The 26,279-nt window shown below is 37.9% G+C and overlaps 1 protein-coding gene across 7 annotated transcripts; it reads left to right on the forward strand.

The window, feature by feature from the left end:
- The first annotated feature begins 592 nt into the window (after positions 1-592).
- On the forward strand, positions 593-26,159 carry mgaa (MAX dimerization protein MGA a). Of its 7 annotated transcripts, XM_051867286.1 has the most exons (26): positions 593-787; positions 7,114-8,266; positions 8,428-10,252; positions 10,751-10,823; positions 10,924-11,034; positions 11,158-11,277; positions 11,379-11,471; positions 11,600-12,240; positions 12,396-12,690; positions 12,888-13,078; positions 13,277-13,381; positions 13,469-13,505; positions 14,041-14,459; positions 14,690-14,912; positions 15,106-15,414; positions 16,236-16,535; positions 17,109-17,896; positions 17,998-18,158; positions 18,360-18,405; positions 18,491-18,610; positions 18,697-18,808; positions 22,722-23,249; positions 23,345-23,470; positions 23,574-23,696; positions 23,842-24,745; positions 24,929-26,159. In XM_051867286.1, the coding sequence occupies exons 2-25, from the start codon at positions 7,179-7,181 to the stop codon at positions 24,723-24,725; spliced, it is 8,718 nt and encodes a 2,905-aa protein (XP_051723246.1). In that variant the 5' UTR covers positions 593-787; positions 7,114-7,178; the 3' UTR covers positions 24,726-24,745; positions 24,929-26,159. The 7 variants fall into 7 exon arrangements, with proteins under 7 accessions (XP_051723246.1, XP_051723244.1, XP_051723248.1 ...); XM_051867284.1 differs by having other exon boundaries at positions 593-1,030; positions 23,842-26,159; XM_051867288.1 differs by having other exon boundaries at positions 18,360-18,399; positions 23,842-26,159.
- The last annotated feature ends 120 nt before the right edge of the window (positions 26,160-26,279 follow it).

Below are 26,279 nucleotides of genomic sequence, written 5' to 3' on the forward strand. Positions count from 1 at the left end.
GTAATTAGACACTTACTTTTTCACATTAGTATTAGTGAAATTTCATAAGCAATGTTTTTTTTAAGTCCGTGGTACTGTCACTTTTTCCTGCTGCAATGCACCAAATAACTGTCCAGGTCAGCAAAATCCTAAAATGTACTGTACATAAATAGCCAGAAGACAGAGACAAAAAGGAAATAAACATAGGACATGTAACATGCCGTGATATTATTGGGCTTTGTTAAACCCCTTCATCCATTTTACAATTGCCTGTCCACTGAGAATGAAAAACAAGTACCGTCATTCAAACGTAGCGTTGTAATAAATAAAGGTTTTGACAGCAGTGCACTGAAGGAAAGGGTTTGGCATCACCATGAACAAAACTCCCTTTGTTTCAAAATTGATGAATCATTGCATTTGTACCGCGTTGTTTCAAATCAAACGTAAAAGAAACCATTTTACGCAACGACTCTTTTTTTTTTCTTTACGATATACGTCATTCGAATAAAAACTAACGCAGTGCGAATCGAGGTAGCCATTGCCCATGACGTAAACAAAGGCGTTAAGTAAACGCATGCGCGGTACAACCAACGAGCCTCATCAGTCAGAAGCAGCGCCTGCGCACGATAGTCACACAAGGGAAAGCGTGCAATGTTTTGAGTGGCGACGTGCTGACGTAACCGCACGCATGTAAACCTCGGAGGGTGAGACGCACGGTGTAATAATGTGAGAAGGGAGAGAGAAAAAAACAAGATTAACGAAGACAGGAGAGAGAGTATGCATAATATGCATTACATATTGACAAAAGGTAACAGTCTAATCCGGATGCAGCTGTGTTTGTTAAAGTAATCGAAAAAGTTTGCGGAACAAGGGTGTTTTTCGTTGTTACTTCGTGGCCAGAGCAGACCATCTCTCAGCGCGCTTTCATCAGATTCGCCCGCCATTCGAGATGTTTCGACGTGCACGCGCCGTCCGCGCCAACTTTTAGGTCTCAGGCCTATTAGAGACATGCGCCATCGACGAATATAACTCGACGCCCGTTACACAAAAGGTGACTGAAACTCCATTTCTTGACTTTGAATGGATAAATAACATTTATGCACGCCGGTGGTTGCCACGTTTCCTCACCTGTGAATTAGGTAAAATAGGCAGTCTAGTAGTGTTGATATAGTGAACGAGTAGCTTGTTCGGTATTCATGCGCATGTCGCGGTACAAATGCGTTTGACGTTATTCTTAAAGTTATTTAGCTTTTATCATTATCATCTATGTGTGTATTAATGAACATATTTGTTTTTTCAAAAGCATGTGGTCATGGCGTTGACATGCATATTTTTATTTATTATTTATTTTATGCATAAAAACAAGTATATGACGTTGCAGAAACAACACTCTAAATTATTTAAAACTGTTTTTGTGTCTTAATTGCATCTTCGTAGGAAACATAAATTATGATTTATTATAATGGGTTATAGAATGTTATGCAGCGGTCAGCAGTTTTTAAGCATTAGGTATTTATGGTGCGTTCAAGTCATGTCGGAAAGTTCGTATTTACAAGTTAAACGCACATGAACATACATTATGACATTCGATAATACAAGTGGGAAGCTTGCGATTTTCTTTAAGCCCCGATGTTTACGAGTTGGGGGCGTGTCAGTGAGAAACATGGCGGAATACCACAATACTTAAAGGTATTTAGCAGTGATATTGTCAGGCTTTTGTTTAACAACGAAGTAAGCTAATTGCCCGCATAACATATAACATTGTAATATAACTATAATATGTGATGATAAAGTTTACAGTAGCTTCACAAATTAATCAAAAACATAAAAAAGCAAAGCACACCTGATACACATTCTGTGTTCTAAACCTTGCTGTATTTTTGTGTAGTTAATTAAGAGATGTGACACTGCCATCTTACTCTGATGAAAGTGACTTGAACGCACCTGACGTCGTAAATAATAGCTTTTATTATTATTATTAATTTAATAATAATTATGTAAAATGGTAAATCATATGTATTTAATAATGCGGCAAATGTTGAAAAGCAGAAATGCAAGCAACTACACAGAAGTTTTGTCTTTCTACTTGGAAGACGAAACTTCTGTGTATCTGCTTGCGTAAAAAAAACCAAACGTGTATTTGCTTGCATTTCCGCTTTTCCATGTATGCATATAAATATAACATGTAGTGTGACTCCCACCTTGGTTGCATAGAGCGTATCGCCTCACGGGTTAAGATCAGTTGACAAGGAAAATATTTGCTGCATTCACGCCATGTCCTAATTACTATAGTCTCAATGCTTGACGCTCTATTCGGCACTGTTCACGTCCTCGGATTGGGGCTGTGTTTAAGTCCAATTTTTATGCCCTTCCCTCGCTAACTTCCCTCTGTCTTGTTCACTCGGAGGTATGCCATTGTTTACGTTGCACGAGTGCCCACTACTGGCGGAACCCAATGAAAATAGGCTCATTTTCCAACTCCCCTAGAGTTAAACAGATGAGTTTTACCGTTTTCGAATCCATTCAGCCAATCTCCGGGTCTGGCGGTACCACTTTTAGCATAGCTTAGCATAGTTCATTGAATCTGATTAGACCGTTAGCATCTCGCTCAAAAATGACCAAAGAGTTTCGAGCAAACTATGGCAGCAAAGTTCCTTGATTATTACGCCGGAATGAGAGTATAGTTCCTAGCCTTATCGGCCTAGAAAATTGCAACTTTTCATTTTCCGTCAGTCTTGGTACACGATGTAACTACAGAAGAGTCAAGTTTTAAATAGGAAAAATATCGAAACTCTTTGGTCATTTTTGTGCGAGATGCTAACGGTCAAATCAGATTCAATTAACTATGCTAAGCTATGCTAAAAGTGGTACCGCCAGACCCGGAGATCGGCTGAAAGGATTCGAAAAAGGTAAAACTCAACTGTTTAACTCTAGAGGAGTTGGAAAATGAGCCTATTTTCAAAAAAAGTGGAGGGTTCCTTCAAGGTAGCTACAAGTATTATGCGGTAAAATGTCAATATAACTACAATATCATACACTAGAGTTGTGTGGGGTGGGGGTAAATTAAGCACAATCTGCTGTAACGTCACCACCATTGTTTTCTATGGATCTGCCTGAAGTGTACATATTGAGCAGACTCGCTCCCTCTGTCAAAATCGAGGGGTCAAGGGTCTGTCCAAATAAACTTCCCTTGCCCACTTGACGATGAAGTTGAATGCACTTCAAAGTGGTGGTGGGGATTCCCCTGAGGGGAAGGGGAAGTTCGCGATTGTATGTCTAAAAGTGGAGTTAAACGCAGTCTGGAATTATGCATTTCTTTGGCAACACTATCAACGCCTAAATGAATCTGCAGCAGTCAGGTGGTAAAGCGGTCACGTGACACAGGTAGGAGCGCTCAGGAAATTCCCATCTTACAGGCTGTAATTACGAGCTGTACAAAGATGTGAATGCTTTTTAGAAGTTAAAATTTCCAAATTGTGGCAATTAGAACATGGCGTGAATGCACATTTTAACATTTTCTATTTGGCACTATGTAGTACATGATAGGGCTGGATGATTAATCGAAATGTAATCGACACCGAAATTCAGAACCTCTAACCGACGTAACTTTCCCATGTTGGTTATTTTGTTTATTTAATCATGTTAATACTTTCCCTTTAAAAACATACTACTGCATGTGTAGTCACGTGACTCCGCCCCGTCCAGTCAGTGGCATGGAAGCAACATGGAGGCGAACTCAACACACGTCGAGTCAACACACACAGACAGCGTGTGAGCCCCAAAGTGTGATCACTGTTGCTTGCGTCCTCACAAGGTTTGCCAGTTTGGACATTCAAGCGATTTTAGACCATTGGATGTGTATCATTATATTGAGCTACTGCTCTGATGCCTTGTGGCACACAAACACTCATACAGACAGTAGCTTGCACATCACGTGAAGATTGCGCACACAGAGAGGAGCACAGAAACTCATCAACGCTGTCCTGTGATTTATCACTAAAGTAGCTTAGAAACTCAAAAGTTATAGCATATATTTTTCTACTTTTGAAGTAACTACTTACAAACCACAGCTTCACAGTTAATTAGGGGTGTAACGGTACATGTATTCCTACCGAACCATTTCGATACAGGGCTTTCGGTACGTGTACCGAATGCATTGCATTGCAACATTAAGGTCTCCTGTTTGGGAACACTTTGGTTTCCCGGTGAATTACGACAACGGACAAAGACAGGTGAATAAGACGAAAGCAGTACAATGAATACAGCGTTGTAGCCTAACCACCATTAACCACCAATAATCGCAATAAGCTCTGCGTTTTGTTACATTTGATAAAAAACAAAGTGTCATCCTTCAAATTCTGTCCACGAAATTCAAACAGAAAATGCTGCTTTGACGTGCTTTGATGTGGCGTGACAGACGCCTCAGTACAGGTGCCTCAGTTCAACTGGCAGCGCGGAGCGCGAGTCTACACGATCATCTCTTCCTCTTTAATACTGGTTACAGAATAAACACGAATGAACATCTGAAGGTATGTTGAAAGATACAATACAACGGTCATATCTCGTGTAATCGCTCAATCAGTGTTTTAACCGCAGAAAGAAATCACAATAAAACGGCTTGTAAACAATATGTCATGTAGCATTTACCTCAGAAAAGCTGTTCAGTGTCCACAGCTTGTTAGTTCACCAGAGAAATGAACTCTTTCGCTTAATATATGCACAGTATTAGCCTATATATTCATTATATTTTACTTAACCTGTTAGTGATGTCTTGATTATTTAATGTATGTTTAAATAAATCTGTCATGAAAATGACAGCCACTGTGTATAAATGATTATATTTCAACAACGAATTGGAGTAAAACATAATTTTATAATTAGATTTAGAAGTTAATGCAAAAACTGCCTTGTGTGCAACATGTTTGCATACAACAACATTTGAGTGTTGATTATTATATCTAAAAATAAAGCAATTGAATTTAGGCTTATAGTTTGGGCTCAGTTGTTAAATATTATAGTAGCATAATGTTCAAGTAAGGGCTCCCTACATAGTTTATAGCATTTAGCAGAGATAGTTTTTGTATCCTTAAGAAATGTTTAGTTATAATTTAATTTAATATATTTAAAGACAGAGACACAATTTTGTTCAGTAAAGTACTGTTTAATAAAAAAGAAGCAACTTTATGTTTAGTTTTCTCCTCACCTGCTGTACCGAACCGTGACTTCAAAACCGAGGTACGTACAGAGCCAAAAAAATAAAGCAAAAAATTTCTCTTCACTGTAGTAGTTACTTTTTTGTTCTTAATTTGAGACAGTTTTATTACATTATATACATTAAAACCTATAGTACTCTTTTGTACCTGATTAATATTTTATCATTTTTTTCCTTTTAACTCCACTGTTGACAACATAAAACACAGATACAACATTGTTATAGCTGACTATTAAAGCATCTTAACCCAGAATACGATTACTTTATTTTTAAGATGATGCGACTAGAGGCGCCAAGTGGAATTGCAAGAATAATGATTGCCAAAGAGGTTTCCTTGTTTATAGCATACATCCTATTACCCCTACTCTTCTCTTCAGTGTGCACATGTATACACTTAACAGAGACCACAGGACTTAATTATAAATTACTAAATACTAAATTATTACCATTGTTGGATTAACTAGTCAATTTTGGGGTGGGTAAAGGTCATGACATTTTTGATTCAAAGGATAACATGTTCACTGTTTAAAAAAACTAATATACACACAGTGTCAAAAAACAAAATCAGAAAATATATATATATATAATATACATTTATAATATAATTTATATTATTTTTTTTTCAGTGTTTTTTTTTTTGTTTTGTTTTTTTAAATAATACAATCACTGAACCCTTGGGATGAGATGCTGTTTGTGAATGTTACTTAAAGGCCCTGTTTCCACCTGCCTTTAATATGCATGTTCAGTGATCTAATCACAAGTGGTTGGTTGAAATGCATTACCATTTCCACTTGGTATTAACATGCATTTCAGATACATCTCCTGTAACCACTTGTGTTCAGATTTCGTCATGACACACCCCACAGCATTCTCCATCAGTTTTGCAGGAGCGTTAAATGCAGTGCTTACGAGCGAGAGGAAAAGAAAGCAAATGAAAAAGATAAGGTGGACAGCTGCAATTTGTTTGTCACAAAGCATCCTAAATTGATCATGTTAGGTGAGTAGGTGGTGCTTCACTGCAGTCCACAGCACATTCAGGACGGATAGCGTTTCCACTACAATTGTGATGTGGTCACCTGCATTTTTGACTACTTGCGTATATATTCAGTGATCCAGTCACAAAATGTTTTCTATGGATGTTTTCCATCTCTGTTTAGTCCTGACCACTTGTGATTGGATAACACAAGTCATTCTTTTGTTGCCATGTACTTGTGTAACTTGTGTTAAAGGTACCATGACATTTTTCTTGTATCAGTTCCCCTTCTTTAGCAACAAATCCTTAGTAAATGCTGCATGTACCTCCGTATGTTTACAGTTCAACCAAACACCCAGGCTTTTCATTTACCATTTGTTCTTTACAGAGCCAGAGGTGGAAGTAGACTGTTTATGACAGGTACTCAACATTGCTCATGAATGGCCATCTTCATGCAAAGTTCCAATCCTTTACCTGCCTGTAATTTTCAAGTCTCATGAAGCTTTGAAGAGTTTAAGACTAAACTGTGCTGCAAGGTGGCTTTCCAGGAGCAAAGTTGAATACCGCTTATTCAGTATGTCCAGAAAATAATTTGTTTAGGACTTACATAGATGTCCTCACAAGTATAACCTTGAGGCTTATGCAATGCTAAGAGGCCTATGATGGACAACCTCTTCTGATGTATGTAGTCCACAAAGCATCATACACACCACACTTCTTATTGAGACAATTCTCCAGCAAGGTGTAAACAGTTTGACAGCATTTCTGGAATTAAATTGTTGACAAGTTTATGCATAGCGGCCACGCAGGGATGTAACTAACTAGTAGTTGAGTAATCTAGTGAGTAACACAAAAACTGTTTATAATATATTTAAATGTTAAGCTTACAGTTGCTAGCTGCCAAACATGCTTTGACCATGCCATGTTGTGTATGTCTTGTTTTTTTAAGGATGTAGACCTGAAATACCCTGAGGTGAGAGGGTCAGAAGCTATCCAGATGACTTCTTAACCCCCATGGCAGAAACAAAGAAGCAGGGTGCAATGGTGCTTCATGAAGAGGGCATGACTGCCCCAACACTGGCACCTCCCACAACTACTCCACCTTCCATCTTTGTTGTCCTGAAACAGTTGCAGTCTGGGGATACCGGGAAAGACAAGGGCAGTCTGATGGCAATTAGTGAGGCAAATAAAATGGTGAAATCTTCAATCGGCTCTGCTGTAACAGGCATCCATCCATCATCTTCCACATTTACAGACATCAACAGCAGCTCACAGTCAGACCACTTGCCAGCAGATGCTAGATGTAAGGGCATCACTGTTACACTGGACAACAATAGTATGTGGAATGAGTTTTATAGGTGTCAGACTGAGATGATTCTGACCAAACAAGGCCGTAGAATGTTCCCCTATTGCCGCTTTCGTCTCTCTGGAATGGAACCTTTCCAGAGTTACGTGCTGGCAATGGATATTGTTCCAGTTGATAACCACAGGTACAAATGGAGTGGGAAAGGATGGGAACCCAATGGGAAGGCTGAGCCTCATGTTTCTCGTTTGTTTGTACACCCAGAATCCCCTGCTACTGGCCTACACTGGATGCAGTACCCTGTTTCATTTTACAGACTGAAACTTTGCAACAATTTGGACCAAGAGGACCATATTATTTTGCACTCAATGCACCGATACCTTCCTCGACTTCATGTCATACCTGCAGACAAAGCTACTGAAGACATCCAAGTTGACAGACCCAATGTTATAACTCTCAGTTTTTCTCAGACAGAGTTCTTTGCAGTTACAGCCTATCAAAACCTTCGCATCACCCAGCTCAAAATTGACTACAACCCCTTTGCCAAAGGTTTCAGGGAGGATGCAGTCAATGCCCGATCATCTAAGGCGAAGAATGGAATGTCCACTGAGGAACCTGAGAGTGAACTCAAGCTAAGCAGGGAGATGACAACCTTGAATAATTTGAAAACTCTGTTTATGAAGAGAAATGCTGCTGTAAAGGTCAGTAAGGACCAGAATGTTCCCAGCCCTACAAATGGAGAAAAGAAAGTTGTAAATGGTGATGCTCCTAATGTAGAGACAGATGTTCAAAGTTTCTGGTAAGTAGAGTTAATCAAAATAAATTTGACAAACAGAAGCAAAATGTTGCTTTAGTTTGAATTTGATTTACAAACTCTATGCAACATACTTAAACATATTTGCCAATTTTGACAAATGTAACGTTTTTTTCTGTCTTGTTTTCTTATCCTTTCTCTGACAGTAGCAAGAAGCGCCCATCATCATTGGCATTTTCAGACTTCATTAAAGGTGCTCATGTGAAAGTCAAAAGGTTATCACTTGAGAATATCAAGAAAAATGGTGTGGTCTTGCAAACAACTTGCACAAGTGAACAAAATGAGGTGATGGACATATCATCCAAAACAGAAAAATTATTACAAGTTATTAGTAAAGATGAAACTGTGGTAGGTGACATTCACAGATGTAAAAGCACAGACACATCCTCAAAAACAGAGTTATTAGAAACAGGTGAGACTAAAACTGAAATAGATGAACACAAAGCTGACAAGATTACATTGCTGTCGAGTGACCAAAATGTACCTTACGTGAATGAAAAGGGGATGGAGACCCTTTCTTCTTTGGGAACTGAGGCCAAGTCTGAATCAAACACGAAGAAATCCTTACCACATAAGCGGCCTGAACGTGTACCCCTACCTCTCCTTGCTCAGTTTCTTAAACAAAGAAAGTCTAAGACAAGACCCACTACACCAAAATCTGACACTCCCAGCTCATCCTTAGACTCTGAAAAGTCATGTGAACCTTTCTTAATCCCTGAAAGATCATCTGCTTTGATGTCTTCCTCCCCTTGTGTTACCACTACTAACTTAGATTCACATCCAGTACTTGCCTCATTATCCCAAAATGTTACATCAACAATAGATGCAGTTAACATTACATCTCTGGCCACTGCGTTATCTCCAGCAACTGCATCCCCTGTACCAGCAGAAACACAATTATCTGATGGATTTTCACCTTCCCCAGTTGGCAGTGATCCATTCAGTGCCCCCAACACTACCTCTTCCTCCAAACCTGATTCTGACCCAACACCTGACAGTATGTTTAGTGTGTTCCATAATCCTAATGCTGTTTCTATGCCAGATCTTGACAACACACTCAGGTCTCAGTCAAACATTTCATCTCTCTTTACATGTCACACTGTACATGACACTTGTTCACCTACTACACCTGAAGTTAACAATGACTTTGATGTCACACCAATTGTCCCCTCTGTTACTACACCTGTTTTTGATGTACCATCTAGTACAGACAATGACATTGTTCCTTATCAGGAACTTGCCTCAGTGCCTGATGTTGCTGAGAGTGCATCCATTTCTGATAGCCTCCTAAACAGTTCCAAAGGCTCTTGTCCTGAGCTTTTTTCTCAAGAAGTCCCTCCACACACTCATGAAGAATCCATTTCCTTGCCATTAGATGACCCATCTTCCCCAGCCTTCTCCTTACCCAGCCCAGCTCCTTCTTCTCCTGACCCATTTCCACCAAGTCTATTCTGTGAAAGACCTGTACCTCCTAGAAAGACCCTTGATTCATTTCCAGAAAGATTGTTAAATTGCACAGCTTCTTCCTCTCCTGACCTTTTCCCACTAGGTCTATTCAATGACAAGCCTGTGCCTCACAGAAAGATCAATGATTTTGTTCCAGAAAGACCACTGGATGCTGTTGTAACTTCTAGAGAATCATTGTCACCAAGTGTCCTGGATGTGTCAGAAGATCCCAGAGGAACAATCAACTTGTTCTCTCAAAGTCAATGCTCTGATAGACCAGGGCCTCTTAATGACTTGCAGTCAGCTGTTAGTTGTGAGACCACTGTTTCTGATCACATTGTTCCTGAACCAACTAAACAATCATTTCATGGAAGCACTTTTAAGAAGTCAAAGGCAAAACAGAAAAAAATAGGAAAATTGAAGTTCAGTGAAGATGATGAGGTGTTTGAAGGACCTGTACCTGTTCCAATGCAGCCCAGCCTGGAGGATGTCGAAGGCCAGTTGTTTGTCTCCTTCGTGTCAAAGGTAACACAAAGCGTGTCTGGTAACATTAAAATGTAGAAAGTAAACTTTGAAGGAAAAATGAAAATTTAGTTTTTGCTCACCCTTATTCCACAACATCCATATTATGATTGCACCAACCTTGATATCAATTAAGTAATTTCCTCCTGTTTTCTTGTAAATGGTTGTTCTCGACATTAAGTGAATTTGTCTTCAATATATGCTATATTTGAATATACAAATTCATTAATTGAATGTATTTGAGTTTGACTGTAAATGGGAAGTTTTTTCAGTAAAATGGTCTGCTCTTCTCACAAAGTTTTTTGATTGGCTTTAGAAGAATTTGATTATAGCTCATTTTAATTAATGGACTACTTTTGCATTATTTGCTTTGCTTTACTACTTTAAAATGTTTGAAACTTTTATTATTGACCTGGTGTATGTAACATCTACAGAACACTATCTATATAGTTATGACAATTACATCCTTGTGACATTCTGAACACCTTAATTCTGAAATAGAAAGCTCTTGAGATTCACCTTGGAGATGATGCCAAAACGGAGATGGCACAAAAAACCACACAGAATCCAGACGGTAAGAATTGAACTCCTCACCATGGTTAATGTTTAAGAACCACTTTAAAATCACCTTACAGTGTTGTGGATTTATTTATTTATTTATTTGCTTTAAACAGGTGGAAGCGATGAAAATATACAGGAAAATATTGAGGTGCTAGAGAAAACCCTTTTACGTGATCTGAAAGTCATGAAGCACAGACAGGTCATTCATCCAGTGCTGCAAGAAGGTTTTTGATTTTTGGAATTCATTATTAAATCTGACTGTTAAATAACAATACAACGTTACAATAATGTGTTTTTTTTTTTTTTTTTTTTTTTTTTTTTTTTTTTTTTCTTCTTCTTCTTTGTAGTTGGATTGAAATTGAATCTGCTTGACCTCACCCTGGAAATTGACCTGCAATATCTGGGTGTGCAGTTACCCATACCCCCATCTGTTCTCTCACCCGAAGGAAGTTCAGCATCATCTCAAGGTAACAGATCTTAATAATTACAAACAATTAGTATATACATAATGCCTAAATGATGATTCGGGTTTTCATTGTCATTAATGCATTTTTTTTTTTCTCTGTAGTCCAGTTTGTTTCAAGGACAGGGAAAACTACTGACTTTACCAAAATTAAAGGTTGGAGAGATAAGTTTGCTGGATCAGGATCCCTTACAGAAGGTAAACTATTTTCTCAGTATTTCATTTCAAGAATATACTCCTTAATGTGATATTAAGTGTAATTTGAAATGTTGATATGATACTGCTGCTAAAAGAATGTGATTTTTTGCATTACATTTTATTTGCAGGCGTGTCAAGCACAGATGCAGGGCAAAAGAATCTCTCTGCATTTTGTAGTGACATGTTGGACGAGTACCTGGCTAGCGAGGGCAAACTGATTGACGAACGAGCCGCTAACTTATCACAGACTGATACTACGCCTGTAGCATACGAGCTGCCCACTAAGAGCACTAGTTATGTTCGTACCCTGGATAGTGTACTTAAGAAACAAGTACCTGCTACCTTATCCACAACATCCAAAAAAGTCAAGCCAACATTCAAGTCCAAAGAGGGAAATAAATCCAAAAAACCTTTAAAGTCATGTACAAAAAAGCAAATAAAACCAGTCTTCAGTGTGAACAAACCTGTTTTGTCCTCGAAAAAACAACAACAGAGCAAGAAATATAAAAATAAGAAGGAATCCAAGAGTTTGAGTCCTGAAAAGCTTGCTGTAGAAACTGCTGCAATGGTAGTCTCTAATAAGAGTCCCATGGTTGAAGTTTCTGGCTCCACACTATCAAACTGCACAGGTGGACGTAGTATAGGTTTGCCTAAGACTCTGGTGAAGCTGATGGATGTGGAAGATGGAGCAGTGTGGGAAGGCAAACATCGTACCTATATTACAGAAGAAAGGGCAGCAATTGCACTAGCCACTCTTGTGACCGCTGAGGTACAAGTCATAATAAGGATTTTCTTACTACACAATAGTTTGTTAGGACAGATATTGGATTTTGTAGTGATTGTCAATAAAAACAGAATTTAATTATGGGATAATGTTCTCCGAGACATCTTATGCTCTTCTTTATCTCTTTTCCTGGTTTTAAGGGGGTATCAAAAGGAAACCCTGATGCCATCAGAATTATAAGACGACGTGCACCACCCTGCCTGAATGTATTCTGTAGGCTTGGCTGTGTGTGTGCCAGTCTGGTTCACTTGAGAAGACATCATCACTGTGGAAAACCGCAGTGCATGTTGGGCTGTAGCTGTTTGCGACGCAAAGTTGTTGCACTGAAGACCCCCAAACAGGAAGAAAGTATAGCAGAGGAGCCTGAATCTCAGGGAGTGTCAGAGGAGATCAAGGCTAAATGGAAGAAGAAAAACAAAAAGAGAAAAACTTATGGTCAGTCTATTCAATGGCAATTTATTGCAATAGCTGTACCATTGTTATAACTAACATTTGACCACTATTATTATTTTATTGTAATATTTCTGTATCTTTCCAATATGCATGTATTGCTTGAAAAACTCCTTTGAAACAATTTTTATTGAGAAAGGAGTTATGAAGATGAAATTGAATTACCTTCCCCATCTCTTCAGTTCTGACAGATCCGGAGACAGCACCTGAACCGGCCAAGCGTGTGAGTACATTATGGGATCGAAAAAGAGAAGTTTCTGATTCAGAGGTTCTTTTCTCTCCTCCTCCTGCAAGAACTCCATCTCCAGCACTCTTGTCTCAAGAGCTTCAAAGTGACCTGGAAAGCTTTTTAAGTCCTTTAAAAGAAAAAACGGTGAGACTCATAGTTTTAGAATACATTGCAGACATAACATCCTGATCACAGTTAATTAAACATGCATTAATGTGTTTATTATTTCGTGTGCAAGTTTTTTTTCCGTTATCGAATCCTTGTCATGTTCCATGTCAGTGTAGTTTCATAAATTCATTGATGCGTACACTTGGATATCTTAAATATTTCCTCTCTATTCAGGTGGAAGAGAAAAATTTGAGTATGATTAATGACAATATGGAGAGCACACTGACATGTGCTCGTTCACGACCGTTTTACTCTGGGTGTCATGACAAACAAAAAACGGTGAGATTTCCTCCATGAAGGATGGCATATTTTCTGGTTAAGACAAAGTGAAAAAGTTTACACTGTACACTCTTCTACTTTTGACAGGTTGACCAACACCACATCTCACAGGTCTCTACACAAGGTCAGTTTTACTTTACTGATCAGTAGTTATAGGGTTAGTTCACCCAAAAATGAAAATTCTGTCATTAATTACTTACCCTCATGTCATTCCAAACCCATAAGACATTCGTTCATCTTCGGAACACAAATGAAGATCTTTTTAATGAAATCTGAGAGCTTTTGGTCCCTCTATTGACAGCCTATGCAACTACCACTTTTAAGACCCAGAAAGGTAGTAAAGACAATTTTATGAAGAGTCTTTTGTTTATACAAAAGAAAATTTGCCACTTTATTTACAAAACGCTCATCTCCAACATGCGTTCATGCAACATCTGCTCTCGCGAGAACATAGCATGCGTATGCTATGGTGCTCTTTTGAAAGTGTTGGAGATGATTATTTTGTATTATTGTATTTTTATTTGTATTATTTTTGAACTAACCCTTTAATACCTGGTGCAATCATAGTTTATTGCTAAACAACATATTGTCAAGTTCAAAGGACTTTTACAAAGCTGGTCCTTAAATTGAAATCCCCGTCTTTTCCCTTTTGCTCACAGATATTGAGGAGGGTGAGCTTGTACCTCTTAATTTGTCTGGCCCTGCCAAGCGGCTTGAGATCATATCCGAATGCAGTTGGGCCAGTACAGACGTCAGAAATTACATTATGCGCATAGTGTGTGAGCACATGGCTCAGGATCGTTTGAAGCATCCTTTCTGGATTGGCAAGTACTTTATTGAGCCAGTCTCTAAGACTTTACAAGAGACAGAGGATGGTTCTGTCGATACATACAAAGTCACCATCTCTCGACCTGTGGAGAAGAAAACAGAAGATGAGAAGGTTACGCAAAATGAAGCTGAGCTGAAAAAGCATGTAGAGAAGAGTGAGGTGAAAGGTTTGCCCTTCCTCTCCAAGTGCTGCCCTGCAGGCTTGCTCAAGGCTGAGAAAAAAGCACCCGATGCCCCAGGACGAATAATGGTATGCGTGCAATTACCTGACAAAACCATTTAGGTGTATTTAGGAATACAAAATATCATAACTAACTTAAAGTCAACTTAACATGATAATTGACCAATGTTGAATTGATTCCAATGTTTTCATCAAAGTTTATTAATGTTACGCCACCTGAAATTACATTATTTAAGGTGTGATTATTTTTGAATGGAGTTAGAAAAGGTCCTTTAAAACTTGACCATTTGTTTTCGCAGGTCAATGGAAAGCCATACCCTCAAGCCAAGTTAGAGCTGGGGCAGATGGGAGCTTTGCATCCTGCCAACAGACTGGCAGCTTACATAACAGGGAGAATATGTCCAACAACATCAACTATTACAAAAGCCTCTATCACATCAGTTCCAGTTTCTACTGTTGCCACAGTAACCACAGTTACCAGCACATCTACTACTACAACCACACCCATCGTCAAGTCTGTAGGTAAGTCAAGGAATGGTTCACAGTGTTCAGCTCCAGACCTTTTGCTTTCAAGGTTATTGAACCCAGTAGTAGACGTCCAGTATATTATTAAGCAGTGCATAACACTGTTACATTGTGCAGTTGTACTGCATGTAAATATGTGCATAACTTAAGTAGCAGACTTAACCTGCTCCTTAATTTGTTTTTTGCACAGTGACCAAGCCCCCAGTGGGAAAGGTCTTCACCCAGTTTGTGGTCAACCACATCAACTCTCAAAATCAGTCCAACACTAGCATCTCGCACTTAGAGCCTTCTGTTCCAAAAATTGTCATCCCCTCTTCCATGTTGATGATTGGTAGAGAGGCTGTTGCTCCTGGGGTCGCTCTTTCTCCTCTTAAAGCAGGCTTGATAACCCAGGTGTCTGAGCCTTCAGACTCCACAGGTAGCGCCAGTTTTCCCACTGTATCAAAAGTCCAAGCCCCTGCCATCACCATTCTCAATAATTCACCCAGCCTGCCTCTGGGTAAGCCTGGCTTCCTTGGTTTGCCATTGTGTGTCTGTGCTTCCCTCTCCAACAAACCCTTGGCCAAGCATCTACTGAGAGAATTTAACATGCTTGGCCTTCATGTGGGTCTGTTCTTGTGATATATATTTTTTTTTTTTTAGAGCTTGCTGTTGCTTCAAAGAAAGATTCTGGATTACTTTCACCTTCCTGTTTTGTGTACCCTTCCCATTATCATCTATTATCATCATTTGTGACTGTGGCTATTATTGTAGGTTGTAAATCTTCCATGCGCTTAATTTAATGGCAAGCTTCACCATTATTGATTTTGCATTATACATTATATTTTAATGTTAGAGCTGTCCTTTTTGCAGACCAAGATGTAAAGATGTGTGACACTATGTTTACAGTGGTGAAGGAAAATATGTTTTGACTTCTCAGCTTTGTAAAATTTATGGTAATTGTTAAATATAGCCTGATTAAAATACGTTCAAAACAATCAGAGGTCAACATTTTTAATGAACTGGCAATTTGTGGCCATATAAGCATCAAAGACCATTTGCGATGCAGCTAAGGTGAGCATTGTTCAACTTGAAGTAAATGCACAGTGACATAATGTGCCAACTGCCAATGGGAATACAGCAATTTAATCAATGTCAGTGATATTAGCAGTTTGCTATTGTGAACATAATCTGTCACCATCATCATTCTCTTTAATTATGTGCTAGTTTGGTGCTTTGGGTTTATTGGCTTTATTTGCTTCACATTGTCTTTGAATTATTTCACCAAGCCACTAAGTTGAATGTTTAAGTTGCCATAATGAATATTTTCCCTATTTTCAGGTGGGTCTGGTCTAACGCCAAAAACTACTGTATCTTCACCAGGATCGACTACTGGAAAAAAGACTGTTTTGATCACAGTTATGTCCCGTAATACAGGCCTCCCCAATAGTGGTCCTCGGATTACAAAGCCTGTCACGCAGACTCGTCCCCCACAGACCCCAGGCCAAAAGATGCTTCTTCAGGTGGTGAAGACTGCTGATGGAAACACATTGTACCGTAATCCTAATGGCCAACTCATGCAGTTGGTGCCTCTAAGTCAAATTAAAGCCATCAAACCCAACCTCCTATCTCAAGGCCAGCGTAAGTGGTTCTGGAATACCATATTAACTTGTTCAGGAAAACCAATAAATATGGATATAAAAATATAACTAAATAAGAGAAACTATTATAAAATATAGCTTTAAGCTGTTAAAGTGCTGAGCACCCCAGTGGATAAAAGAGCAGAGTTGCAGACAAGAATTATGGCTGACTTTGAGAAATTCATGTCATCTACATTATTACTTTATATCATGTTTAGTACAAAGGATAGAAATTAAATTCCATTGAATTTAAAACAGCATATGAACACATTTAGCCATTGTGTTAAAAATGTAAACTAATAGGGGTGCAGTCCCAAGACTTCACAGAGATCCTTTAGGCATGGTCACACAATTTAAGTGTTGTCAAAATACCGTTTTAATTCTTAGTTTCATTTTGTTAGTGTTTTGCTGGCAACCAGTGTTCCATGTGGTCATTTTTGTATAGCATGGTCTTAATGATTATTTTACTCAAATTTGGTGAAGAGTTGACAAACTTGTTTGGAGAAATGGCAAAACAAATTTGTTCTTATTTCCAAAATACTTAATATTAATTATGCTTCTGTTTTTCCCACAGCAACCTTTATTCGTTTGCACGCACCAGCTTCAGTCACTCTGAAAAAGCCTCAGGGTGGCAGCGCCACCATAGTCACATCTTCCAACCCAACAACACAAATGCAGACAAAGCCTACTGTAACTGTACCAGTCTCTACAACTTCATCTATGAGTGGCAAGCCAGTCACACTCACTACATCTAAGTCAGTCTCATTGGGCAGCCTTCCTTCTACCCTTAAAGTTGTCCCAGGTTTTCTGGGACAATCTGGCACTTGCACATTAAGAATTCTCTCACCAAATTCTGTCCAAGACACTGGAATTATCAATCCAACTTCCTCCCCCATCCTCTCACAGAGTGGCTGTACATTGTTAAAAAATGCAAGTTCAACACTATTGAACAAAGACTCCACTAAGTCTGAGACCACAGTTTCTGTTAGCTCACTTTCAAAAGAGGGGCCAATTGGTCAGGTCCATACGCAGTCTGAGATGGATCCTGCTAAACAAAATAGCTGTGATGATTCTGAATGCATAACATCAAATGTATCAGAGCATTTATCTTCTGTTACCACCTCTCCAAAATTCAGGCAATTTTCTGGAGATGATTCAGCCCCTTCACATAATGAGCATGGAGCACTAAAACATTTGAGTTTGGCTGAAGCTGGTAACAGAGATAATCCCAATGTGAAAGAAACAGATTTTGACAAAGCACCAGATCCCGAAGAAGAGGAGATTGGTTCAGATGTAACAGAATTAACTGATGACTCTGACCTGTACAGTGATGATGACCGAGAAGATACATATAGTTTGAGTGTAAGGGCTTCATATAATTGATTCTTTTTTTGACTGAATTTGTGTAGCTCATCAAACTGTTATATTGCTTGTTCAGGCTAGATATTTTTGCTGTATTCCAGGGTTCTGATAAAGGGGAGAGGATGGAGGATACAGATGGTTTGGACTCTGAGATGAAAGATTTTGCAGAGGTGGTGGTTGATATTGAGACCGTTGAGTCTGCAGAGGAAAACAGTATTGCAAAATTTAGGGCATCTGCAATAAGACGCAATCAACATAAAAGGTAACAAATACCTGGTTGATGTCTGATTATGTGGAAGTGTAGTTTGCATTATTTTGATGTTTTGTTTTGGTATTTGAACTGATCTGCATCTATACTATAAAAAAAGCATCTGGAAATATATACTTTGCCTAAGAAAATTAACCAGTTCCTGTCAAAAATCTACAAAATTACTTGTTTTTTAAAAACATTTTGCTCTTGCAGTAACCGGAAGCACATTCTTGATGAAAGTTTGGAAGTGAAGGTCAGGGTAAGTTCTATCCTATCCATTCCATACGTAAAATTTTTTTATTTTATTTTTTAAATACATTTTATTATATAACTTCTTTGTGCAGAGAGTGAGGCTGGAGCGAAAGAGGCGCCACACACTCAAAGAGTTGTTTCTTAAACTTCAGGCAACACTAGGAAAGACCTCAAAGAATCTTGAAGCTTCTAAGATGAGCATCCTCACAAAGGTTTGTTGTTGGTTTTGCTACAGTTTATGCTTGTAATTGCACTGAAAATATTGTTTTACTGTTTTGACATGTTTTCTTATTTCAAGGCTCAAAAAGAGATAGAGTCTCTGGTTAAGCAGGAGGACCACTTAGTAATAAGTAGAGAGAAGCTGCGAATTAAGAGGGAGCGTTACCTACAGACACTTTCACTATTGTGTGGTAAGGCATTCTTTCAGACTGTGGAATTATTATTTTTTTATATATATATATATCCAAGCATATATACATTTTTATACATACATACAGATCAGCAACATAGTTTATTTAAATATATTAATCCCACACACTTGCAAATCACATTTTAATTAGGGCTGTCAAGTGCTTAATTTTTAATCTGATTAATTACATGATGTGGGGATTAATTAATCTAATCGCGCATCAATTTTGGCTGAGAAATTACCCCCAAAAGATTATTTAAAGTCATTATTGTGTAAAGCATCAAATAGACATTACAAAAAGTAGCTTAAGAAAGAAATATTTTATTCAATTCAACATAGAATTTTTTTAACATAAACTTGGACCATGAGGTTGAGTAAATGATGACTGAATTTTCATTTTTTGGTTAACTATACATTTAATATTTTTTTTTTTTTTTTTTTCATTTTCATTAATATGGAAATATACTGGCAGTAGGTGGCGGTAAATTTTTAATGGTTAAGATGTTCATTCAAACAGCTGATTCATTCAGGAGTGAAGTAAATGGTTCTCTTCAGGCTTGTTGGACTTGAAGCGGTGCTGCACAGAGCGATCAGTGTATGACATCAAAGTACGGAGAGCGATTACTGAGCAGACGGCTTTTGAATCACTATGGTTGTCATACGCCGATCAGTCTGTGTAGTACCGCTTCAAGTCCAACAAGTCATTTATGAATGGTCCACTAAATCATGGTTTCACTCGGTTCGTTCAAAACGCATATTCAGAAATGAAACACTGGTGTGCATTGCATGGAGACGAACAGTTCTGCTTTGACTTTATATTTTCATTTTTCATTAGGCAAAATTGAACAAAATAGACATTATGTCTAAAATAACAATTCTAACTTCTTATTTACTGAACTGTTATATAAAATCAGTATTGCATTTGCATTCGTTATATAGGCTATGGGACAAAAAACAGCGCTCACTAGATATTGCACTCGTAACTTGTGTAATATTGCTTAACACGTGATCTAAATATGAGAAACTCAAACGGGCATTTTTGCCCTATATCTTTAATTTTAGGGACTATCTGAGTGCATTGTATAGGCTAATACGACACGCTTCAAAACAGTGTCACAAACCGCTTATGTGCATCTCGGGTGCAGAAAGATGTGCTTAAAACAACATGGAGTAATGAACAATTGAAAAGTTTACGGCACAGAGAGAAGAGATGTTGAGCGCCCAAATCCTAGTGTATATATCCAACAGTTTATTGATCATTTGTTTCTTCACACTTTTAAATTCTAGTTATTGTGTGTTACGCCAATTCATAGTCCTTGTTGTGTGATAAGACACATGCATTGTTATATTTTATATATTATTTATTTTATATATATATATATATATATATATATATATATACACACAGACACAGTAGCGAGTACAACATTGTTTAGCAACAGCAATAAACTCCAGCAAAATAAAGTAATTTTATGCAAATCCTCAGCCGTTTATAAAGGGGTATAATATAATACAGATTAATTATTATAATGGGAATATATATTCTTAGAGTTTTACCATGCTGACTAGTGTTGTGACAATACTGGAATTTCCAACTTCGATACGATACGTTGAAAAATATTGATATTCGATACCATGAAGAAAACTCTCATATATACTGCCATACAGATATTTGTATTATCTCATAATTTTGGAATGGGAAAAATTATCTGCAATACTCACAAACCCACGATGAAATTCAGACCCTTTACCAATTCAACTGGAGCGATTGAGATAAGTGAGTTACAGAAGGCAGGTGTGTGTCAACTCGCCGTCGGAGAGAAGAGAGAGTGAGAACATGCAGCTGGTATTGGTGTATCAATACTGCAGATAAGGAGTTTTGGAACCGTTTGAGATATTTCAGTATTGATACATATCGAAATTTTGACAACACTAGTGCTGACGGTCGTAACTGAACGCGGCGCTCCGTTTGAATGCTTAACAGAGCATGATTGACGGCCACAGCGAAGGGAAGTCAAGTTTCTGTGAACTTTAATTTAACAATGTAAATATTCTTTTGTCCCACACATTAAGCTGTGGAGTGGCTTCAGATAATTTTAAATTTAGTGCACAAAAATTTAAATGGTGCTTGTCTGTTTCTTTTGGTCTATGTGCCGTATAAAAGAGCGCAATAATCGCAATAAGCGTTGCAGACAAATACAGTTAGATCAAATAACCACGATCAAGTGGTTATTTAATTATCTCGACAGCCATACATGCAACATACATGCATCATACATGCATTTAATTTTATGCTATCCTTCGGCTCACCTGTTATTCATCAAACACAAGGAGTGACTGATCTGTCTTGGCACTCTGTGGAGTGACTGATCGCTGTAACACTTCAGTTCACTCACATGAAGCACAGAGCACATGAACCCACCACATAGCCTACCTGTCAACAGTCCCGTTTTTGCCGGGAGTCTCCCGTATTTCACACCCATCTCCCTCCCCCCTCCCATTTTGCTATTTTTCCCGGGAAACTCCCGCAATTTGTATGGCCCAAACCTCGTTATAAGAATAATCAAATAATTATATTATTCCAAGATTGTCCAGTTGCCAGATTTTGTATGAAACGCATTCTACTCGCGCAATCGACACATCATACAAATTCAAACCCATTTGTGACCTCAACCTGGCAACCTACAACCTCGTTGTGCTGTTGATATCTGCGCAGTCGACGCAAGAAGTTGAATCAAGGTAAGTATCACAATAAACCTCACAAGAATTGAAAATAGGCTACTTTCCCATAAACTGGAGTGAGATCATAGACATCACGTCTCTGTCGCGATCTTTCCTGGCATTCTGTGGCGCATGACAGCGCCATCAGTTCAAGCAGAGCGCACAAACCGATTATCTCTTCCACTTTGTTACAACATGAAATAAACATGAATGAACATCTGAAGGTATGTTGAAAGATACAGTACAACTTAAAAAAAAATACATACCATGTCTCATGTAATCGCTCAATGAGTGTTTCAACCGCGGAAATACATCAATGAAACTGATTGTAAAAAAATGTCACATTTACCATCGCATTTACCTCAGAAAAGCCTTTCAGTGTCCAAAAACTCATTAGTCAGCTACAAAAATGAACTTATAGAGGAGCAATTTGCTAAATATATGCACTACAGGCTATATCCCTAATTTGTACTTAACATGTGCTTCAATATTAAATGTATGTTTGAATAAATCCGTTTTAACAGCCACCATTTAAATGTTTAATGAAGGAAATGTTAAATGTTTATGAAAGAAAATCGTTTTCAGATGTTTTTATATTTAGCTTACAAATCGATTAATTTTAACCTTTTAGTAATACAATGATGTACCAACTGTTGCTCCTGTTTACAGCATTAGTTGAGAGATTTTTTTTTTTTCTTTGAGGAAATTTGCCATTTATTTATTCATTTTTTTTATTTTTTTACTTGAATCAAATGTTTTTTTTTCCATTTATTTTCTTGTCAGAGTGCACCAAACACTTCGTTTAAATGTTAAAAGCAATTTACAAACAATTTAGTTTGTACACGTCACCTTTTTAACCTCTTTTGAGTTTGCAGGCATGTAGTTAGTTTGAAGGAAAATCATTTTCAGATAATGTTGGGTTTTTTGTTTTTTTTTTTTGTTTTTTTTTTTGGCCAAAAAAACCCTGCATATGTGAACCCCACCCCAAAAAAAGTTCAGGCTCAGGATTTTTTTTGGCTTTAACCCCTGTTTTTGTTAGACTATTTGTTTCTATTTATTCCTAGGCACATGCTTGTAGTATATACAAGGAGTTGTGGGGATGATTCAATGATATATTTTCATATAAAATTATATAATTTGAATGTGTGAACATCTGTTTTGCTAACACAGGTTGTGTCTCTTTTTGTCCACAGACAAGAGTACGGAGTCCATCAGCCAGAAGCTTGAGGAAATTATTGCTAAACAAAAAGCCCTGGAGGCCCAAGCTAAAGCAAAAGAGATGAAGTCCCAGCTTAACCAGGCAACGTCCAAATCTAAACCCAAACCTAAAGTTCATCTTAATAGCAAACGGAAAGCTTTGGCATCCCAAAGCAAAGTAAAAGATGTTCCAAAACCGACCAATTCTCCCTCCAAACCGATAGATTTAAGTATTAAAAAATTGAAAGTGACTGAAAGTGTTTTGAAATCCACTCCGACCTCAAAACCTACAGGCCTTGATAGTAGCAAAAACACCCTTAAAACTCAGGTTAAAGAGCAAGGTAGCATGTCTAAACCTACTCAGCCATCCCTTAATTCCAGTCCACAAAAGAAACCTGTCTCTATCCCAAGTCCTGTAAAACGTTCCCTAGTACCACGTGAAAGAATGCGGCCAAACATTCTGTCCCGTGCTTCATCCCAGGTGATCCAAGGATCTCCGGTCAAAGAGCCTCTTTTAACTAACGGTTAGTCCAAGAAGAAAACATTTACAGTAACTTGACTTGGATGAAGCTGATTTTTGGAGGTTCATACTTTTTGATGTCTGTTGTGTTTTGTTCAGTGTGTATACCTCAAGTTTTCCCTCTGATGAATACCATGGTTCCATGCAATCAAATCATAACCATAAACAACCCACTTCAACCGATTGGCATCACCTCAGTAGGGACACAGCAATCATCCACTCCAGGTTTGTCTCTGAACAGGTCAATGATGTTTCAAAATGTCATGTAGAAAGTAAGTGATTAGATAAGCATTTGTGTTTTTGTATTTTTTTTTTTTTTTCCAACTAGGTGTAGCATCTGTCTCCATAGTTCCTGCAATATCTCACCCACTTGGAATGGAAAATCCTCTTCCAGTATTGCAGCCTCAGTTTATCAAAATTACAAACAGTCCTGTTAATATTAACACTCAAGGTGAGTTACCTCGGCTGATATTGTCTCATATATATTGAATCGGACATTTTTTTTTAATAAGTTACCTACTTTGTTCAGTGATATTCATATGGATCTTTTTTTTTTTTTTTTTTTTTTTTTTTTTTTTACAATGCATAATTTTCAGTGGATTCTGCCAACCTTCCAAACATCACCAATGTTATTTCTCTGGTTCCACCGGTGGAGAATCTGATAATACCACAGAAAGTTGTGGAAGAAACATCTATTGTCCAGGCACAGCCAGTACTTGTCCCTGCACCTGTGGAGAATCAGCAGAATCCCTCTGATGTTAAAATTCCTCATTTGGAGGAAAGGGCAGTTGTTGATGAGCCTCAAACCAAGGATGTCCCCAAACCCAAACAGCTTGAAAAAGGAGATGAGGTTAGTGCATCTGTTACTTCGTCCACCCAAGAAGGACTGGAGAAGAAGGGTCCAGATGACAGCAACGATCCTGAGGATGAAAATCTGATGTCTTTGCTAGATGAACTTGTTCTTCTTAGCCAGCAGCTGAGTAATGAAGACGAAGATCAGAAAATTGTCGCGCCAAGCGAGGTACAGCCATGCTCCGACAAGCAGGCAGATGATGAACGTGCTCTCAGTCCCTTGTTCCTAACTCTGGATGAAGATCTGATGTCTCCAGACTCTAAAGATGAAATTGATATCCCACCCAAAGTGGATGACTTGGTAAAAGTCATCTTTGGGTCCGATTCACCTTCGGTTTCATCCGATTCTGGAGTTGCACCATCAACAAACATTGAGAGTCCGAGTGCCCCTATGTGCACTGTTAAAGATGATGCTCCTACTCCGCCTCCTCTTTTGCACATGAAAACTGCATGTGAAGCTGCATCGGGTCAATCTACCAATGAGGGGACCAATGTGGCATGGCGGCCTATGCCTAAACTGGTTCCTCTAGGGTTAAAGCCCCAAGATGTTGTTGTGAATAAGGTGACTGGCTCTTCAGTTCCCAAACCGGACTCAAATGAGCAAGATGTTCATAGACCACAAATGTGATCTGCCAGTCAGTGAATCAGGTACAGTTGCTGCTCACGTTTAACATGTTTATGTACAGATGGTTTTTTTTTTTTTTTTTTTTTTTAATAAATGTATTTATTTTTTGTTTGCTGTGTAAGTCCTGCTGCCGTGTGCACCACCTGTTGTGCCTCTGGTATATCCAAAGACATTTTGTTGATTTGACTTTTTTTGTTGCTTTTCAGTACTCAACCTACTTGACCAGTAAGATTCTCTGTTTGATTTTTGCTAGCGATTATGTATCCACTCTTTGTGCCAATAGTTGTGCAAGAAGCTGTTAACTCATCCTAACCTCCATATTGGAGCATGTGGTTTCTTTTCCATTGGAGTTCATTAAAAAATTAAAATAAATAGTTTACTTGATCTTTAAACATAGGATTGTTTCTCCCTTAGCACCATGAAGGTCAACCTGATTGTAATTGTTTGCGCTAGGGATTTTGTGGGATGATTAGGGCAGTTTTCCGGTGACCTTTTTAGGAATAATTAAATTTGCCCAGTGACTTTTAACAGTAAAGCCGTTTCATCTGTGAGTTTATCTGCTAATGAGATTACACAAATGTCATTGTCTTTGCATCTCACTGAAACCTAAACCACTGTCTATTAGACATATTACATGAATGCATGTTAAGGCAATAATAGATGTTAAATTCAGTACAAACAGTCTATGTTCTTGTTACAGAAAAGATTATATACATATGTTGAGTGCCTTTCAAAAGGTTCTACTATATACATATTGGGGCGTAGAAAGTTTTCTTGTTTTAGGGAATAGTAAACCTATAGCAATAGCATTAGGAACTTGGAAATAAAAGGATGCTACTCCACCCCCCTTTTTTTTTTTTTTTTTTTAAGTTATCAGTGAAGTTTAAGCTTTTGAATGTTTTAGTTGTGAAAACTTAGTCTTGCTTCACCATATTTACTCATACTTCACCTCTACAGCAACATAATTAACAATGTAAGCATTTCAATGGGTTTTAACGCTATTGTCATATCCAGTGAGGTGGTTAACTTTAAGAGATCCCTCAGTTTGAGCTTAGTTATCACTATGCAATTGTTTTGCTTTAGATTTTAGATAAGACAGGTTAAAAGAAAAACTACATAGGAACATTAAAAGGCTTCATATTCAAGAGATGCAATGTCTTGCTGTTCCTTGAGTATCTTCTTGTGTATATTTTATTTTACACTGGTTTATTTTGTAAATTAGTTAGCTTGTTTAAAGTCTGTATATTGGCTTGTATAACATTTCTTGGCTATTGTACATATGTAAAAATGTATTCCTTTTGTTAGTCTGTGAACCATCTGTTAAAATATGTATTTTTATATGCTATAAATCAGTGTTCTCTTACCTTTGTAAAAAAAAAAAAGATGGAAATGTCTTTTTAAATCTTTTTTTCAATCAATAAAAATGTGCACACAAAATGTGTGAAAGTGATTGTTTTAATAATCCCATTTACATGAATGATTCTGGGCATTATGGTTCATTTAAAAAAAGATGTGAATATATTCTTTTTTTTTGATGGCTTAGTCTAAAATGTGCTT

Source organism: Ctenopharyngodon idella, chromosome 17 (genome assembly GCF_019924925.1).
Source record: "Ctenopharyngodon idella isolate HZGC_01 chromosome 17, HZGC01, whole genome shotgun sequence".
Taxonomy (NCBI): domain Eukaryota; kingdom Metazoa; phylum Chordata; class Actinopteri; order Cypriniformes; family Xenocyprididae; genus Ctenopharyngodon; species Ctenopharyngodon idella.